Below are 17,185 nucleotides of genomic sequence, written 5' to 3'. Positions count from 1 at the left end.
GGGGGGGATGGCTCCGCGCGGGGACACAGAGGACGGCGCGGGACGGTGGCGCGCGCGCAGGTGCGGGGCTGGCGCACGTGGCCGCCCGTCCGCCTAGGTCCCGCTACCTGCGCGGGGCGATGACCTTGCGGGAGGGGGACCCTCACCGCCCTCGGACGCTGCAGGATTTTGCTGAGCCCCCGCAAATTGTCCACCTGTGGGAGGCAGCCCGGGCCGCGGGGATGGGGCTGTGCTGACGAGGGGGGCAGCGTTTGGCCCTGCAGTCGCTGCCCCCCGCCACCCCGGCCAGGCAACACCGAGCCCCTCGGAGCTGCTTTGTGGCTCCTCTGGTGTCTCCTCCCCGGCGGTGTCTGCTCTTGTCCCCGTCACTCTCACTCGCTGTTAACTGGCTCCCTGGTGTCACGTCGTGGACAGTCCCTGTCTCTTCAGATGAGTCCCGCTGCTGTCCTCGAGGTTTCTTCTCCTTGCTGTTCCCAGCTGTCAGAGCCCAACAGCCAGATCCCCACTGCCGTCCCTTCATAGCTGCCGTTGCCCGGCAGCTAAGCCCCAGTGTCCTCAACGTTGTGGCACATCCCCTCCCTGCTCTTGCCCATGCAGCAGCCAGAGGAAGAGAGAGTGCCTCTCTCTGTGGCCGTTAAGTCGGTACCGCAGCAACTTGTGTTGCAACAGGCACAATTCTTGGCAGTCAGAAAAGAGAAGCCAGGCACTGGATAGAAGATGTAGGTAACATTACCATCTCTTTCCTGGGAGTCCCTTGCTGAGGCCCTGCAGGAACTCATGGTTCAATGAAATTGCGTCGTTCTCTGTCTGAATTTTCTCAGGTCCTTTATCGTTGCTGTCTTCGGCATCCGAGAAGAGGTGTGGGTCATATTTGGTCCCTGGTGCCCCTCTATACTGCAATTATATTTTCTTGGAATGTCTGATGCGCAATGTTATTTATTTTGGGTTGTAATCCCTCAGATCTGTGTCCAAAGGACCACCTCTGAAAATGTGGACATCCTAAAGGACAAAGAATGTCTTGGATTTGAAAGATTATCTTACTTTATCCCATCTACATAGTTGGTCCAATAAAAGATCTCCTTAACAAATTCTTGACTCTTGCATAATTTCTGGATCAGCATGATTCAGAATATAACTTCTCTCTTATACTACCAAAACCCTATCGGGAAGCCAGTTCCAAATGGGAGCATTGAGGAGGGAGAAGCATCTGCCTACTCCTCACTAGAACATTTTATTTTAGTCTATGAATTATTCAGTATCCCTGAGGCATGTGATTAGTATGGTCCACTGATGCATCTAAACTCAAATAATCTGGCTTAAGGCTTGGATGCCAACACCATGTTATAGAGATACCTCACTACTCTGTAAGACTATCCCCATTAAACTTCACTTTATACCAGAACTAACTCATTAGAATATAGGAGACCAGAAGGCACTTCTTATAGGGGGGAAAAAATCAGTTTAGATTTAGGTTTAGGAAGCAAATTCAAACTGTTTAGACACTCCTTACGTTTAAAAAGAACTAGAAACTCACTTCTTTTGGAAGAAGAGCTGGCTCACAGTTGGGGTTTTTTAGTGCCATTTCCTACCCTTTTTCTTTGGATGCTTTGGTTTCCTTTCTTGTTCCCTTTCTTTCATACTGCTTTTCTGATGAACCCTCTCCCAGCTTCTTATTAATGGTTCGTTTGTCCCTAACTAAACCCCATCTCTCTCATTCTGACAAGTCTTACTGCTGTCATTACGCTTTTCTCCAGTTACGTCCTCATCAAATTCCATTTCTTGCTCTCAAATTTTGTGAAACCTCCTGCGTCCATCAGTTTGTGTCTCTTGTTTTTCAAAAAGACATCACCTGTAGGCAAGTGGGGGGGGGGGCATGTGCCCCCCTGACAGGGCTATCCCTGATGTTGACACTGCCGCTGGCTTCCACGCGTGCTCCCCAGCCCCGTCCCTGACACCGGCTTCTGCGGGTGCCCCACCCCAGACTCAAGAAGCACCAGTCCATGACATCACCTGGACCATTCTAATCATTGTGGTCCAAATCCTAATTCCATCAAGTTTGCAATGCACTAATTGCTTACATGGGACCAGGATTTGGCTGTATATAACTTACTACAGTAATTAATAGAATATTGCACCATATGTGTTTGTCCCATTTCAAATCAATAGATTTTGTTCCTCAGTACCGTGAGATAAGATGAGTAAAAAGAAGGATAAGGGATAAAGTAGTTCCCAAAACCAGGGAAGAACGAGTACAGAGCATGTACCCTATTCATGGCAGTGCTGGTTAGCCTCCATTCTTTCTTCATATTAGTATACAAACACACACACGTGCACAAATGGGATGCACGTGATTGTGGGAGACAGCAAGTAACAGCACACCTTGAGGGTCTGATTATGTTGTTTTTCAGGTTAAGTATCCTGATATGTCACTCAGTCACTAAATGCATCTGATTAAAGCTTGCTATCACACAAGATACCTGCTGTTTTACAAAACTTTGTGGAAGCTGCAAACATCATTTACATATACATCTATCACTCTAATGTGTTATATCCCTGATTCTATAAAAACATGAGTACTTAAGGGTTTAATAGTTAAATATACAGTTGCTCTTTTCACTAATTCCTAGCATTAGTCATCATCCATAACAATCAGGTAAAGCAATTTCAGGTCTTGAATCTAGAAGGAGGAAAAGGTGCATTAAACTTCTCTGACACTTTGTGGTAGTTTTGTTGTTTTTAGAGAAGATGAGGTCTTTGGTTGTATTACTGTGACCAGATCAGGCCTTTTGAACCCTGACTGCATCAAGGTTCCACTCAGAGTTAGATGGATACACTTAAAAAATTGACTTCTATTCTTTCAGTTAAGTAAGGCTGATTGTGATTCATAATACACTTTCACTCCTCTACATTATGCTGCCCAGGTAGGCATCTTCTAAGGGAGGTGAATGGAGCCAATGCAGATGGATAGTTCTACTCCTTCACCAGTGTCAGAACTGATAATATTAAAAGTCTGTTACAGAGTATCTACTTTCAGCTATATAGTGCCTGCTTGCTTCTGTTTTACCACAGTGGGAGCTACAGCCTTTAGGATAGCAGGGGCTTGGTACATTTGTGGTGTGAATAAAGTCTCAACTTTATGACATTTGTTCTTCTGGATAGTGACGTGATTAATAGCAATATGATTCAATAGTTTAGGGCAGGAAATGAAGAATATTGCATCCCACTGAAACTTCAGGGAGACCTATATAGTAATGTAATTACTCAGTTTTAGAATTTAGCCAGGGCAACAGTTGATTCCTCTCACTCTAGATATGACCCGGTACAAACCAACCATGTATGTTTTTAAGAATGGAAACACCTTTTCACAAGGTCATCTGACCTCCTGTGCTCTCTGATGAAGAAATCCTGATTTTCTTAGTGTTTCTTTATTAGCTGGCTATTTTAGTATGAGCCAAACAAAAATACAGTAAGTTGTCTCATCTACCATTTGAGATGCCAAGTTGCTTTACTATCATTGCACGGTCTACTTGAGGACTGCCCTCTACCCCACCATGATTTCTGACATCAGGTTTAGGTCTATGTCAATGATAGGTTATTTTTAGAGCTCTGATTTAGCAAGTGAAAAAATAAGACTGGCTTAAATCCACTTGCAGATCACAATACAATGATGCATGTGAGAGAGAGAGAGAAAGCAATTTTCACAGGAATAAATCCTAGCAAAATGTTCATACATTCAAAACTATGCAACCTAATACCATTAGTAACAACTGATATTGATATAGATTAGAGTCTTTCATGCTGAAGAATCTCAGAGCTCTAAAATAATTATAAGCTTGTAGGACAAATTATACACAGGCATCATTTTACTAACTGCTGAAGTACAGGTACCCTGAGATGTGATCTGGACTCTGCTTAGGAGTACAGCATCCATGGATCCAGCCCTACCTTAGGAATAATGATCTCCTTAGAATATAAGATTTTTTTCCCACAAAATAAGCCCTTTGGATTATTTAGTTCACCAATGAGTACAACTAAATATTGTTAGCAAGGGCTGTGCTTTGAGGCCACTAGGAGAGGAAAGTTTATGACCAGCAAGACAGTACATACTCTGGGCAGCAAGCAAGAACGCTGAGGCTCTTTTCGCAGCGTGTAATCTGTTTGACAGACCCCAGGAATTGCCGAGTCTCCATGACCCTGGAAAGACGCTTGGCACATATATTAAACAGGCAAATGCCTCCCTCCCAACTGTTTATTCATCTCTACTAGTCACAGACCCTCCCAGTTAGGCACTCACGTTACAGCTGAATGGCTAGATAATGACTGAAGAATCTTGCACGTGTCTTCACAGTTGTTGCAGTCCAAACCCATGGATGGAAGCATTTCTGGAACAGAAGCCTCTGAAATGAAACAGCGGCCCAGAAATGTACACACTGGGAGTGATTAACATAATTATAGCTGAATGAGTCAAATAAGCCAGTGCAAATATTTATCCCCACCTCCTTTCTTTTTTGTAATTCAATAGAGTCACCATTAGACATCACTAAGTAACCCTGATCTAAGATATTCCTTATATCAGCAGTTCTAACACTGTGGCTTTGTGGATCACTTGCTTATAGTCCATGGAGAGCTGCCTGATCACATGGTACTGGTTCTCATTGTTTACAGAGGCAAAAAGGGAGAGCAAAAATATAGCAAGAGTAACATTTAAAAAAATGCCTAAGTGATTGAAAGCCAGTGGGATTTAGGTAGCTATATGGTGAAGTTTTTGTGAACTTGAGGACCTGGGCTCCTAGATGACAGATGCTTATGAAAATTCTGTTGCAAGCCATTCTCATTGCTAAGATCTTTTGTGAATTCAACTATAAAGGAAGGAGGTTTGTATTATAGGTGATGATAGGGGAAGTTGTCTTTGGGAAACTCTCCAACTTGGGCCTAGGATATGCAACTTTGTGAATATAGTAGGGAACAGGAGACATTTGACTAGAAGGGCTCGTTTACTCTTCTCCTTGACTTGCATTAAGCTGATGCTATACCCTCACTACATTTGGGACAATGCTTTTGCCCTGTTTCTTGCCTCACTGTTTGTGACTGATGATCATTTGCCATTTGTGCTCATGCAGGCACGGATGCTGCTATTAATCTAGTATTATACAGCTGCAGTCTCTTGATGCAGAAATATTTAAATACTGTCTGGTTGTCCTGATGCACTTCCAAATGAGGACGCTTATTTGTTCTTGCATGAGCAGTTCACATCCTTCACATATTCAAGACTTGAAATGAGAATGCTTTAATGTGGCAAAATGTACTGGCAAGCTAACTGGGGCTCCTTTAAATCCTCAGCACCTGCATTGACTTCATTCACAGGGGCAAATTTCTAGACTTCATTACTGACTTAATGGCTTCACACAGCTGGATGTTTTGCAACCTCAGTGGAGTTGTATAATTGTTAATTTTGCAAGGAATCTAAAGCATGATCCCACTCCTATTAATTCACAGATTTCATAGACATTTGGGCTGGAAGGGACCTCAGAAGATGATGGAGTCCAGCCCCCCACCCAAGGGTCAGGAAGTCAGCTGGGGTCATAGGATCTCAGCAAGATAAGCATCCAGTTTTCTCTTGAAGGTGTTCAATGTAGGTGGTTGAACGACCTCCCATGGCAGGCTATTCCAGACCTTGGGGGCTCGGGCAGTAAAGAAATTCTTATGTCCAGCCTGAAACAGTCTTGCAGTAGTTTATAACCGTTTGACCTTGTCATCCCTTGGGGTGCTCTGGTGAACAAACGTTCATTAAACCCAATGGGAGTCTTTTACTGACTCCAGTGGAACTAGATCAAACCCCTAATAAACATGTGTAAAATAGAACATTTACCTGGACTCATCTAGTGACGATGTGCTTTGTTATTCTTCTGTTTTGGTTCTGTAATTTATCTGAATGGTTCTACTTCAGCAGCTGAGTACTGACAACAAGTCTGCTTTCTAGAGGGAATTTGTTGGAGGAACCATGTAAGAAGTCATCTTCCAAAGTGGAATCATTATTCTAGAACATAATGTCCACATCAGGAATTAATCCAGAATACCTATTCTGGTCAATCTCCCTGTAAGAAAAAAAACCTGAGATGATTCAGAAAAGGAATTACAGAGGATCCTCTTTTTTTTTTCCTCCCTTGATTTGTGCTGAGAGGGAGGGCTTTGAATTTCCATCTGTAAAACCTCTCATAACACAAGCAACACTTCTGGTGCTAGATACATTCATTATAGGCTAGACTCAGCAGATATTAGAAACTTATAAAAATGCTAAAAAGAAAACAAATTCTAAGTACTTATCAGTTGGGCATACAGCTCACACTCAAACCTAGTTTTTTTTTTTTAATATGGTGGCTAATGAAACCCTCTCGAATGGCCCTTATGAAATACAAGGACCAACAGCACCGGATTAGACCATGGTACACCACATGCTACTCCTTATGTGGGTTTTCCCCATCAAAGGATTTTTAAATGATCCCCTCCCCCACAGGAAAATTAGAAGGAAGCTGAGCTCTCTACAGATAGATTTGGGGGATGTTTGCTTTCCAGGAATTTCACTCTGGAGACACACTGAAGTTCTAATTTATCTTTTGCTTAGTTCTAGCTCAGGAAACCTCCTATTGATTTTTGAATAAGGACTGAGTACAGCTTCAGAATTTGATCCATAGTGAATAGCTGCGAAGAAGAAAAGACTATCCTGCTATGTGTATTCCACTCCCCCCACTGTTGGAGAGGGACAGCTGTTTTCCTGGGAATCATGAAAGACTTCCCTTGTTATGGAGAGAGAGTAACTCTACTGATATTTGCACTCTGTGGGGGAGTAACCTCTTGCTTCTAACCAGGAAATATCAGATTAAAATAAACACATAGAACATCACTCAGGGAGGCGTACTTTATTTGTAATTTTTAGTTTCAATTTGGCACTGTTTGTATTGTCATGTGTGCTTAAAGCCTTGGACAGAAGCACTGGGGCAGCAAAGGTGATACAAGAATAAAGAGAATTAAATATGTATAATATGATTTGGTTATACAATTATATATACTATAGGTATATCACTATCTGAAGATGGCAGAGCACTTTACAAAACCAAGTTAAGTCTTAACAAGCTCTGCGAGGAAAACAGTTATAACTATTTTATTGATGGGTAAATTATAGAGTATTATAGAGTACCCGAGTGTCTTCATTTGGGTTTGGAATGGAACTCAAGAAATCCCTGACACCTAGGCTCTCACTTTTACTGTTCAATCTGCTGGTATATAGCAATGAACCTGCAAATGGAATTTATTTAACATCAATAGCAAAGAACCTGCAAGTGGAATATATTTCATAATTATCCTCATGTTGTGTAGATGCTAGCACATGTACTACCCCAAAGATGTACGGTGGTGGCACTTAGGAACACCAGTCACGGATCAAGATCCCACTGCAATGTACAGATACAAAATTAAAAAAAAAAACAGTTCTTACCTCAAAATTCACAATCTTCTAGCTTGCTCGTCCATGGCTGTGACATCTGCAGTACTAAGACAGCAAGTAGGTATTGTTATTATTATTACTATTATAGCCATTATTATTATTACAATTATGATTAGTCAGTAGAACTTGTCAGCGTATGCACAAGGGGCAGACCTATCACTTACTGTGATACTTTAACGCAGTCACTTTTCAGAGAGGACCTTCACCTTAATAACAAGGTCATCCTTCTTCTTTTGCAAATAAAAATATCAGACACTTACTGAATCATAGGAAGGAAATGCCCTCAAACTGCACATCTTGGTTTTTGCGCTGACAATTCTGGATAATGTGCTCTCTCTGTGTTTAAGAAGAGGGGCAAAACAGATGGAAAAAAACTTTCCCTCACTAAAGCTGTAGTCATCATTATCTGACTCATCATCACTTCTGTGATTCTAACTGACCACACTGATTTTACTTGGCTGGGAAGTTAAGCATGTCAGAACACTCTTTACTAACAGTCACCTTGCTACAGTTAATTTGTTCAGGTTTATTTTGGACATATGGAATAAAATCCTTCAAAAACACTGTAATGTTGCCAGCTCCTAGTAAGTTTTGTAGAAGGGATCAGAGCAGTGGAGGAGGGGAAAGGGGGAAGGAGAGGAAAGGAATGGAAGAGGGTCCATATCTGAAGAGAGACTAAACTAGGGGAATTTTACTGACATTCATTCAGCACCCAGCAGGGCCTCCTTCAAGGACTTTTACTGAGATCCAAAGAATCCAGTGATTCACAAAAAGGTATTTACATGCAACACCGCCCTCTGGGAGTAAAGGTGTAACTACTCCTGGATAGCAACAAAGAATACTACCAGTAGCAGACTCCTATTGAAATGTCAACCAGGTACTAGTGCTCTACAGCAGTGTTTCTCAACCCATGGGTCATGACCCAAAAGTGGGTTGCAAGAATATATGAAAGGGTTGCAAACAAACTTTAAAAATTAATTTTCCTTTAAAGGAGAAAAATGTGGGAAATGGTGACTTTTCCCTTGCAGGGTGGCAGAGTTCCAGTCTGCAAGGGGCTGGTTGGGGCCTCCCCTTCCCCACACACTGGCGGGGCTGGGATCTGGGGGCAGTGGGTCAGGAGTGAGGGGCACTGGGTCAGGACTGGCCATTGATGTTTACAAATGGGTCCTGGTACAAAAAAGGTTGAGAACCACTGTTCTAGAGAATCTAACATCATTAAATTATGAAATCACAGTGCCTTCATTAACATATCTTGTAGGGTTGTTGGTTGTAGTTGTGTTGGTCTAAGGATATAGGCAAAGTTTTTTGGGTAAGTGTGATATATTTTATTAGACCAACTAAAATAGTTAGAAACATTGTTCTTTTGCAAGCTTTCGGGCACAAGCACCCTTTTGTATTTGTGCCCAAAATACTCCCTATACCTGAAGAAGGGTGTTTGTGCCTAAAAGATTGCAAAGAACAATTTTCCAGCTATTTAGTTGGTCTAATATAAAATATCACATTTACTCAAAGAACCTTGTCTTAACCCATCTTTAGCACCCAGATCTTTAAAAAAAAATTAGCTGTGTAAAATAGATGTTCTGGATATTTTTCTTTATAAATTATCTCTTTTCAGTTTGCAATACTGGAGTCTCTTCTTACAGACCTAGTCCAACTAAGAAACATGTGTTTTTCTATGGAGCTGTACTGGTACTAGTAGTTGTGTAGGCTGCTGTACAAGCAGGACTCAAAACAGGGCAGACCACAAAGTAAAAAATGCCCATACACCTCTGGTAGCACAGATACAAACCTGAATCATCATATCAGCCATAACCAAAGGACAAAAGTGAATCAAGGTGAGGTTTTACATTTTTTTGGCATTACATTTTTCCAGACCTCCTTTTCAGTCTGAACTGCAGTATCAGTCTCTAGCCCCTGCTGGATTGTGCTTCCAGTCTCCACTCAGTGTTCCTTCCAAATACATCCTCCCAACCTATGCCCCTTGCTTAAATAGAATGATTTCAATAAGCCTCAATTGTATGAAGATCTGAAACTACCATGTAATTGGAGCAAAAGGTGTATTTTATATTTCCTCACATGGAGTCCTACATCCATGTCTTCTTGAGCTATGTTTTGTCCTGATCTCACAAACTTAACAAGATTCAATTGGAGGTCAATGCTTGTATGGGATTCCCACAACACCCCCCCCCACCCCCCAAATGCATGGTGTGGGAGTGCTGGTGATTCATTAGCTGCTACCCTTCAACTTTAGGTCAATGCCACAGCAGGTGGTAAAGAGCAGGAAGGTGCCATCCTTCAGATCAGACAAGAAAACATTTTTGTTTTACTAGTGGTCACTAGAAATCATTTGGCATTTTTGCAGCAGTAGGAATATTAACAGTGGGGTACTGGTCAAATTTCAATTTGAACATACATTACAATCTGCCTCCTTAAACTGCCAGTGCAGTTTTGACAAGACAGTATTCTTTTTGGATATTACTGGTAATTAATTCTCTAGAGTCATGCTGTGTGTGCCAAGTGCTCTGAGATCCTTTGGTGTGAAAGCTAAGTGCTTAGTAAAAAAAAAAAAAGGCTATTTTCCAGTTCAGAAACTTAATTTATCCCTGCTACAACAACTTTGCTGGCATAGATCTATTAATATGGCAATGAAGCTTATACCAGCAAGAGGAGTTTTTTTGTTAGTGTCACTCTCTTTACTAGGGCTTTTGCTTATATAGCCGTCGACTGGAGTGTGATTATTTTTTCATGCTCTTAAATGACACAGCCACAAAAGTAAACCTTTTTAACTATAGGCCCAGTCTCAGTCTTTGTTCAGATATTTTGTTGATGTGTATAAAAAACTGCACGTTTTACAAACAAAAATGCAGCCTAAGAGTGAGGAGAAACAGCCAGTCAATTTGTGCTGTTGTTTATATCACTGTAAATCCAGTGTAAAAATAAGTGGGTTAACCTCAGGATTGGTGCTGTTAAAACTGAGCAGCATTTAGGTGTGGGTTTTGCTTTTAAGAATGTCACTTCTGCAAAGGTGACTGCTGTTACAAGAATAAATTATAATACCATGGTGTGACACCTCCTGATGCTTTCTGAGTGTTTTATGGATGTTAATTATACCTCCTAACACATCTTTGCAGTCTTATTGCATCCTTTTACAACCTGGGAAAATTAAATAAAAAATGGATGAGTCACTTTTCCAGGGTCACAAACTTAGTGACAGAGCTTGGGGTAGAATCTAGGAGTCTCCATACTCTGTGCCAACTTTTGCATTTCATCATGTCCTGTTTAGTAAAGGTGACTTTTCAAAGTAAGTGCTTAAAGGTAGGGTTGTCAGTTCCTGCAAAGATAAGGGGTCACTTATGTTCACAATATGTACATGCCTTGAAGAAAAGCAGCCCTTGATGATCTGTAACTTAATTGGTAGTCAATGTTTTTTATAGTATATTATACAGAAATTCATTAAATAGAAGCTCAAATGGTGGGGGGGGGGGAGAGACCTCACTCCCCTCAATAATTTTCAGAAGATAAAAGGCTAAAAAACGTATAGGAACAGGTATGAAAGAAAGAACAGAAACTCCAAAAAAGCTTGTGTACCTTATATGAATGACTCTAAAGAAGCAACAGGATGAGTTAGCACTGCACAAGGCAGTGAGCATTCCTCTAGCAACGACTCAAGGCACATTAAGACTAAAGAGCATTTGAATGTTGCAGTTGTGGTGATTTTTTCTTCCTTGGTTTAAATGAAGCATACGTATCCTGTGTGTATTCGATTGCAAATTCCAGTTTAAAACATAGGCCCCAAACTGACAAAGGACATATACATTAGGGAACAGGGGCATGGAATAAATGATAAACAGAGATGTCTTTTGTTTGAGACTCTAGTCTGCAATTCAAGAGACTGGTTTATATTTCTGCATGACTTTTGACAAGTTACTTAATATTTTTGTTCCTTACCTTCCCCATATGTAAAATGGCAATAATACTTCCCCTCCCTTATTAGGCTTATGTGAAGATAGAGTTCATGAATGGTTTTGGGGCATTCAGATAATACAGTGTTGAGTATTAGAGAAAGACTCAGTAGACAGACAAACTTCAATCCAATATTCTTCAATTCAGTCTTCTGAGCTCTCTATACTCTACAGCTCCCTGATTAATAGTATGCTGTCAGTAACACTAGTCAAGCAGTGACCATAGCACACTATTAGCAAACAAAGGTGAAGGGATACTTTTGAACAACACTGCAGATGCCAATATGTTTTCTGATTTTATTTTACATTCTGATGGTTATACTGTAATCCCCTTCCACATTTGTGTTTTTTGTCTGTTCTCTAGAGGCACTCCCACTTCATGTTACCCCAAAGCCTCACTGACACTAATGTCTATGCCCATACAGCAAGCAAATTCATCCTAAAGTGCATGACACTCAAGACACTAGCTCAAAATACAGGTGAACAATGCAAGTCACTGGGAAGAAAGAGCTCCAAAACAATATGGTAGTTCCTATTCCCATGTCAAAAACAAAAGAGGAAAGAAGAAAGATATGTCCTCAGTTAGATATGTTATCAGAAACAATAAGAAGAAGAAACAACAAGACTTGAGGCCAAACAGGAAAGATTTAAAACGGGAGAGATTTAGAATGAGAACAGAAATAAAAATCACACTGTGCAGGCAACTTATCACTGAATCAGAGGTAGGCAATGATGACAGACATAAGAGATAAAACTCCAAATTGTCCTGGGACACTGCTGATCTATTCTATCTAATTCCTATAACTATCTGGGTGCTGGTAGAGATGTGGAGGTGATAAACAACATGCATACATATTATGAAAATAAAGACTTTGGAATTCAGCTATACAGTCTCTATCCTTTTCTTCTTCCTGTGCTCTCTTCCATTCTACACTTCTGCCATCTCTTTCGGGCTTTCCCTTCCCATTCATAACAGTTACTGAGACTCCTTCGGCAACCCCGGGTGGCTGGCCAAAACTTTGGGGTCTTGTGGATTGTGCCATTTATGAGTAGAAACCGATGATGGAATCAGGTGTTACTATGATGCAGTCCTCTATTGACAAAGAACATATAGAATCCCATTTCCCTGGACACAGGAGGAATCGTACAAGAGACAATAGCTTTGCTCCACATGCAAGCCTTTTTCAGTAGCTGTCAGTGAAAAACAACAAGAGGGAGCTTACTTGTGCTTCTCTTTGTGTTTCCTCTTTCCTTCCATGCATGTGCTGCAGGTGGAGGCATATGCCAGTTTTGGGTGTAGAGCGCTATTATTTCAGCTATGTGGATGTATAATGAAATGCAACTGTTTCTGTCATTTATTTCAAATGAAGAGCATTTGCTATACCCATTGGTTTCAGTGAGGTTGAACTCATTACATGTTGCTATTTGTACTGCAGTAGTGCCTAGAACTTGAAGCCACGTCGTGCATTGTGCAAGCAATTAGCACAGCAGAGTAGAATTGTGCTGTACACACCATCCATGCTTCCTTGTGTTCCCTTACCCTCTCCATTAATCGCCTTCCCTATGCCTCCTCATCCCATGCTTACTCTTTCTCCCAGTCTTTACCTCTCCACCTCTTTGTTTCCTGATGCCAATTTGCTCCATTAAGTGAAAACCTAATGGTGTCCTGTCTTGTGAAACGCAAAGCACAGAAAGCATATAAGGGTTCTAATTATAGCCACTTTTTGATGCAACCCATTAACAGCCAGTTAATATGAATCCAAAGGAAACTCCCCAGCCTCCTAAAGTATCCTTGTTTTTACTCCCCTTCCAGGTCAGTAGTTACATGTTAAAATACAGACATTTCTGTACAGTTCTGACACTGCCATCTGTGGAACCACATACCAGACAGAAGAAATGCTGATTGCTCTACATTTCTATGTTCAAACTCTCAAGCAGGTCAGAGATACTGGATTTCTAGTGACAGAAAAATAAATAAAAAAACACAACAAACAAGCAGATTCACCACCCTTTTGAAAAGGACAATCATCTGTTACCATCTGGCAACTTCTCTTCCTTAGGAAAGTAGTAGTTCAGGCAGTGAGTAAATTACCAGGGAAGGTATGTTACTGTTGCATTAACTGCAAACTACATTGCTGAAAATATTGCTGGTTTGATTTCCCCCGTTTTTCATATTCCAAGTTCCTGTTTTATCTCACTTTCTCAGCTCAGAGACAGATACTTTGTTTTAAACTATCAATTCAATAATGTTTTTCAAAGCACTTTACCTATGTAGACTGAAATAAATGCTAGGAATTCTTATTAAGGCAGGGTGTGCATGTTAGTTCACACTTGTAGAGCATTATATACATTTGTTCTAATCCATTTTTTATTTATTTAGCAAATGCAAATCTGCAAAGCCAAGCAATAGCCTCCTCGTTAGCTGAGTTGAAAACATGAAGAGATATATAATACTCCTTAATATTAGAAATCATGCTGATTAAAAGGTAATCCAGTCATGGTTGCAGGCTTTTAATTTTTAATTATGAACATTTTACTTAAATATTGTTAAGAACTTTTCTGAAACAGTCATTTGCAATCAGGTTCAGATGTTCAATAGCATTTGTTCAACAGAGTATACTGCCAGGTTCAAAACGACTACTACTTTGTGCTAAACATTCACAACATTTGTGGTAAAAGGACCCTGGAAACATCATCCGCTTTGCATATTTGAACGGAGTGGTTGAATTTGAAAGGGATGTTTATTTATTTTTTTATCTCAGTCATTGAAGGACAGATTCTTATCGCCCCTTAGCATCTACACATGCTGATGTTTAGAGAAATAAGCATTTCACAGTGAGTGCTATGCTAGGAGTTCAGCAATAATAGGAGCAGAGCGCTGTTTCATGAGACGGCAGTCTGGCTGCTGAATGAATACACTATGAGGCGGAACACACCAAGTATTTTCTCTAGACAAGGGACTGGAGTCCTGCTGTGAGAAAAACAGTGTATTGCTCCCATTATTCCTCTTGTGCTGCAAGTCCTTTAGAATTGCTTTATAAATGAATGTTTAAAACATCAAGTGTTAACAGGGAGCAGAAAAGGGAATTGGGATAGCAAAATGGCACAAAGGCTATGGCTACAAATTGCCTGTTGAAAATCTAAAGATTTTTACAGTCTGGATTTTATATGGTTTTAGAATTCCTAAACTTACATAAAAAGAGAGTGGGAAAGATACTTTCATAACAGTCCTTTGCAACCCTACGTACAACCCTTTGCACTGATGAAAACTGCATTTATGACTTAGATAAATCAGAGGTTACTGAGGTCAGCCACAGTTTCCTCAGTTGCAAAACAGGATTTTTATTCCTATTAGCAGTAAAGCTCTATGCAGATTAAGATGAAAAACATAATTTAACTTAACATTATTATTGTTTCATGGAATACAGGCTCTCCTTTTCATGAAAAAGTATCAGGGCACACTGTAAGTGAATGGGCCAAATCAGGAGCCCCATGCTGCTTCCCTCAGCCCTATGCTGCCAGTTGGATTGGGCCTCATGCTGCCTCCCTGGGGCCCTGCATCACCTTCCTTGGCTGATGCCACAAGATCAGAGCCTGCACGGACTCTCTTTGCCCCGCATTGACTCAAGCAGACCCTGCGTGCCCTGATCTAGCATGTTATCCAGCCTGTGGGTCTCCCAATGGGCCCAGACATTTGGCAGTAGGGGAGTGGCAATTGCTGCCACTGCTCCCCTGCTGCCAAATTTTAAGACCCGGGGGGACTCCTGTGGGCCAGATGGCATGGCTCTGTAAGCTGGATCTGGTCTGCAGGCCAAGAGTTGAGCATCCCTTATTTAGTTCATACAGAGGGTAAGATGTACTAACAGCAAACATAAGGATCTCAGAAGTTTGCATGAATTCATCACTCAGTGATGTTAAAGCACTATGTTTCTAATACTTTATTAGGTGGTGAGGACTCAGGCTTACAGGGGCAGAAGTTAGGCTGCTTATGTACATGGAATATATTAAAGGACTGCACAGCAAAGTTTTATGAATGTAAGAATTTTTTTTTAATTTGTATCTGAGGCCAAATTAGCCAAAACTAATTCTATATCCAAGAGCACAGAACCATAAGTGGCATACTACCAGCAACCATCCTCCAACTGCACCTGGGACTTCAGATGTTTCCAAAACCTTTGGCAGGCATCCTACTTGCAGGCCCAAGCCTGGAGCCTTGGGGTTCGGATGCCCCCGAGTTTTGCTTGCCCTCAGTTGTAAGGCCGCAGAAGCAAGCAAGGGAGGAGATACCCACACCCATAAACTGGGCTTAAAGCCGCCACACCTTGGTGGGTCCTGAACCACATCAGAAGAGCAATTCTCCTGTGAAGCGGTTCAGGAAAACTGCCTTCCTGGACACAGATACGTAGTATTTCCCCTGCCAGGTTAAGAAGCTACTATGCTTGATCTGAGCCTTCAAGAGGTCAAGAATAAACCAGAATAAGAGGTCAGAATAAACCAGAGAAAAGAATGGAGGAGCCATTTTAAATAAGGCACAGGCCATCACAGATCTGCAGGTTGGGGCAAGTTATTTATCTGCTCTCTCAGCTTCTGTCTTTAAAATGGATGTGATACTTCCTTATACTTGATATGGTTGCTAGAAAAATGTAATTCACTAACGTGCATAAGACACTTTAGACTTTTTAGTTGAAAGATGCTAGGGAAGATTAAAACTTCATTTTGATTGATGGCTTTTCAGGTTAATCCTGTGACAGTAAAACTACGGCAGAAACAGGTACACTTCTGTGGGCTTTCCAGGCCCAGGAGAACCGAATGTGACCGCCAGCATCGTGAAGCCATTGGTGGCACCCATGGGAAGACCCCCACGGAAACGATTGCATCATCTATTGCCCATTTACACCAGACCTGAACTCGGCTGCATGCTCTTTAGCGATTCGCATACTCTTTAGCGATTCGCATGCTCTGCATTTTCAAGGGCTGCCATGACTCTGGCATGAGCCTCATGGTGGAAAGCTGTAACCCGTGTTCAGCAGTTTATTCTGTTTATTCCCTCTCCCACGCTGGGAGCTCTCGTCAACAGGCAGGCGCTCTCTGCCACTGACCAGCGCAATCTTCATCCCGCTATGACGAGTCGCAACAGGGCGCCGGTGGCACAGTGTTGCGGGGGCGCGTTTCTCTGGGACTCTTCACCAGATGCATTGTTAACTCGTGGGATTCACTGCTGCAGGAGGCGGGTGGGCTGGGCGGCGGGATACAAAAAGGGCCTGGGCGAGAGGGCTGGTAACAGCTTTTGAACAGAGAGGCTGGAGACACTCCCTCTGGCTTCTCTGCACCTCTTATGGTGGCTGAGGGGCAGGGTGCGATGGTGGAAGGCTCTCCACGGGGCAGGACCGGCCGCACCTTTGTTGCTTTGCCCGCCCTTCATCCTCCTCTTCCTCACCGCCCTCTCCGGCGCCATCTTTTTTCCTGGCACCCGTCGCCCTTGGAGCAGCTGTTTTCTTCTTCTGCGGGCACCCACGCCCCCCCTTTCTCACCCCCGCGCCCCGATCCGCGGCCCCTTCACACGGAGAGGGGGAGGGAGCGCCGGTCAGCTCGCTGCACCTACCCTCGCGGGCGCCGTGCCCGTAGCAAACATGGCGGCCTGGGGATCGAGCCGACTGGCGACTTGGTGTCCTTCGAGTGGCGCGCCCTGCCCTTCTCCAACATGGAGCCCAACCCCGCCGTG

General features: G+C 42.3%; 1 protein-coding gene across 1 annotated transcript in view; it reads right to left on the bottom strand.

Annotated features, from left to right (window-relative positions):
- SET (SET nuclear proto-oncogene) overlaps positions 1 to 17,174 on the bottom strand; it is a gene marked incomplete at its 5' end in the record, with an annotated part of 29,728 nt that extends 12,554 nt beyond the window's left edge. The window contains one exon of the mRNA XM_019510599.1: positions 17,066 to 17,174. Coding sequence (XP_019366144.1) covers positions 17,066 to 17,174 — 109 coding nt within the window. The remainder of the gene's footprint in view (positions 1 to 17,065) is intronic.
- Between the last annotated feature and the right edge of the window lie 11 nt (positions 17,175 to 17,185).

The sequence above is a fragment of the Gavialis gangeticus genome, unplaced genomic scaffold (assembly GCF_001723915.1).
Source record: "Gavialis gangeticus isolate Ggan-Ray unplaced genomic scaffold, GavGan_comp1, whole genome shotgun sequence".
Lineage (NCBI taxonomy): Eukaryota > Metazoa > Chordata > Crocodylia > Gavialidae > Gavialis > Gavialis gangeticus.
The sequence above is the reverse complement of the archived record's forward strand: the minus strand, read 5'-3'. Positions and strand labels throughout refer to the sequence as shown.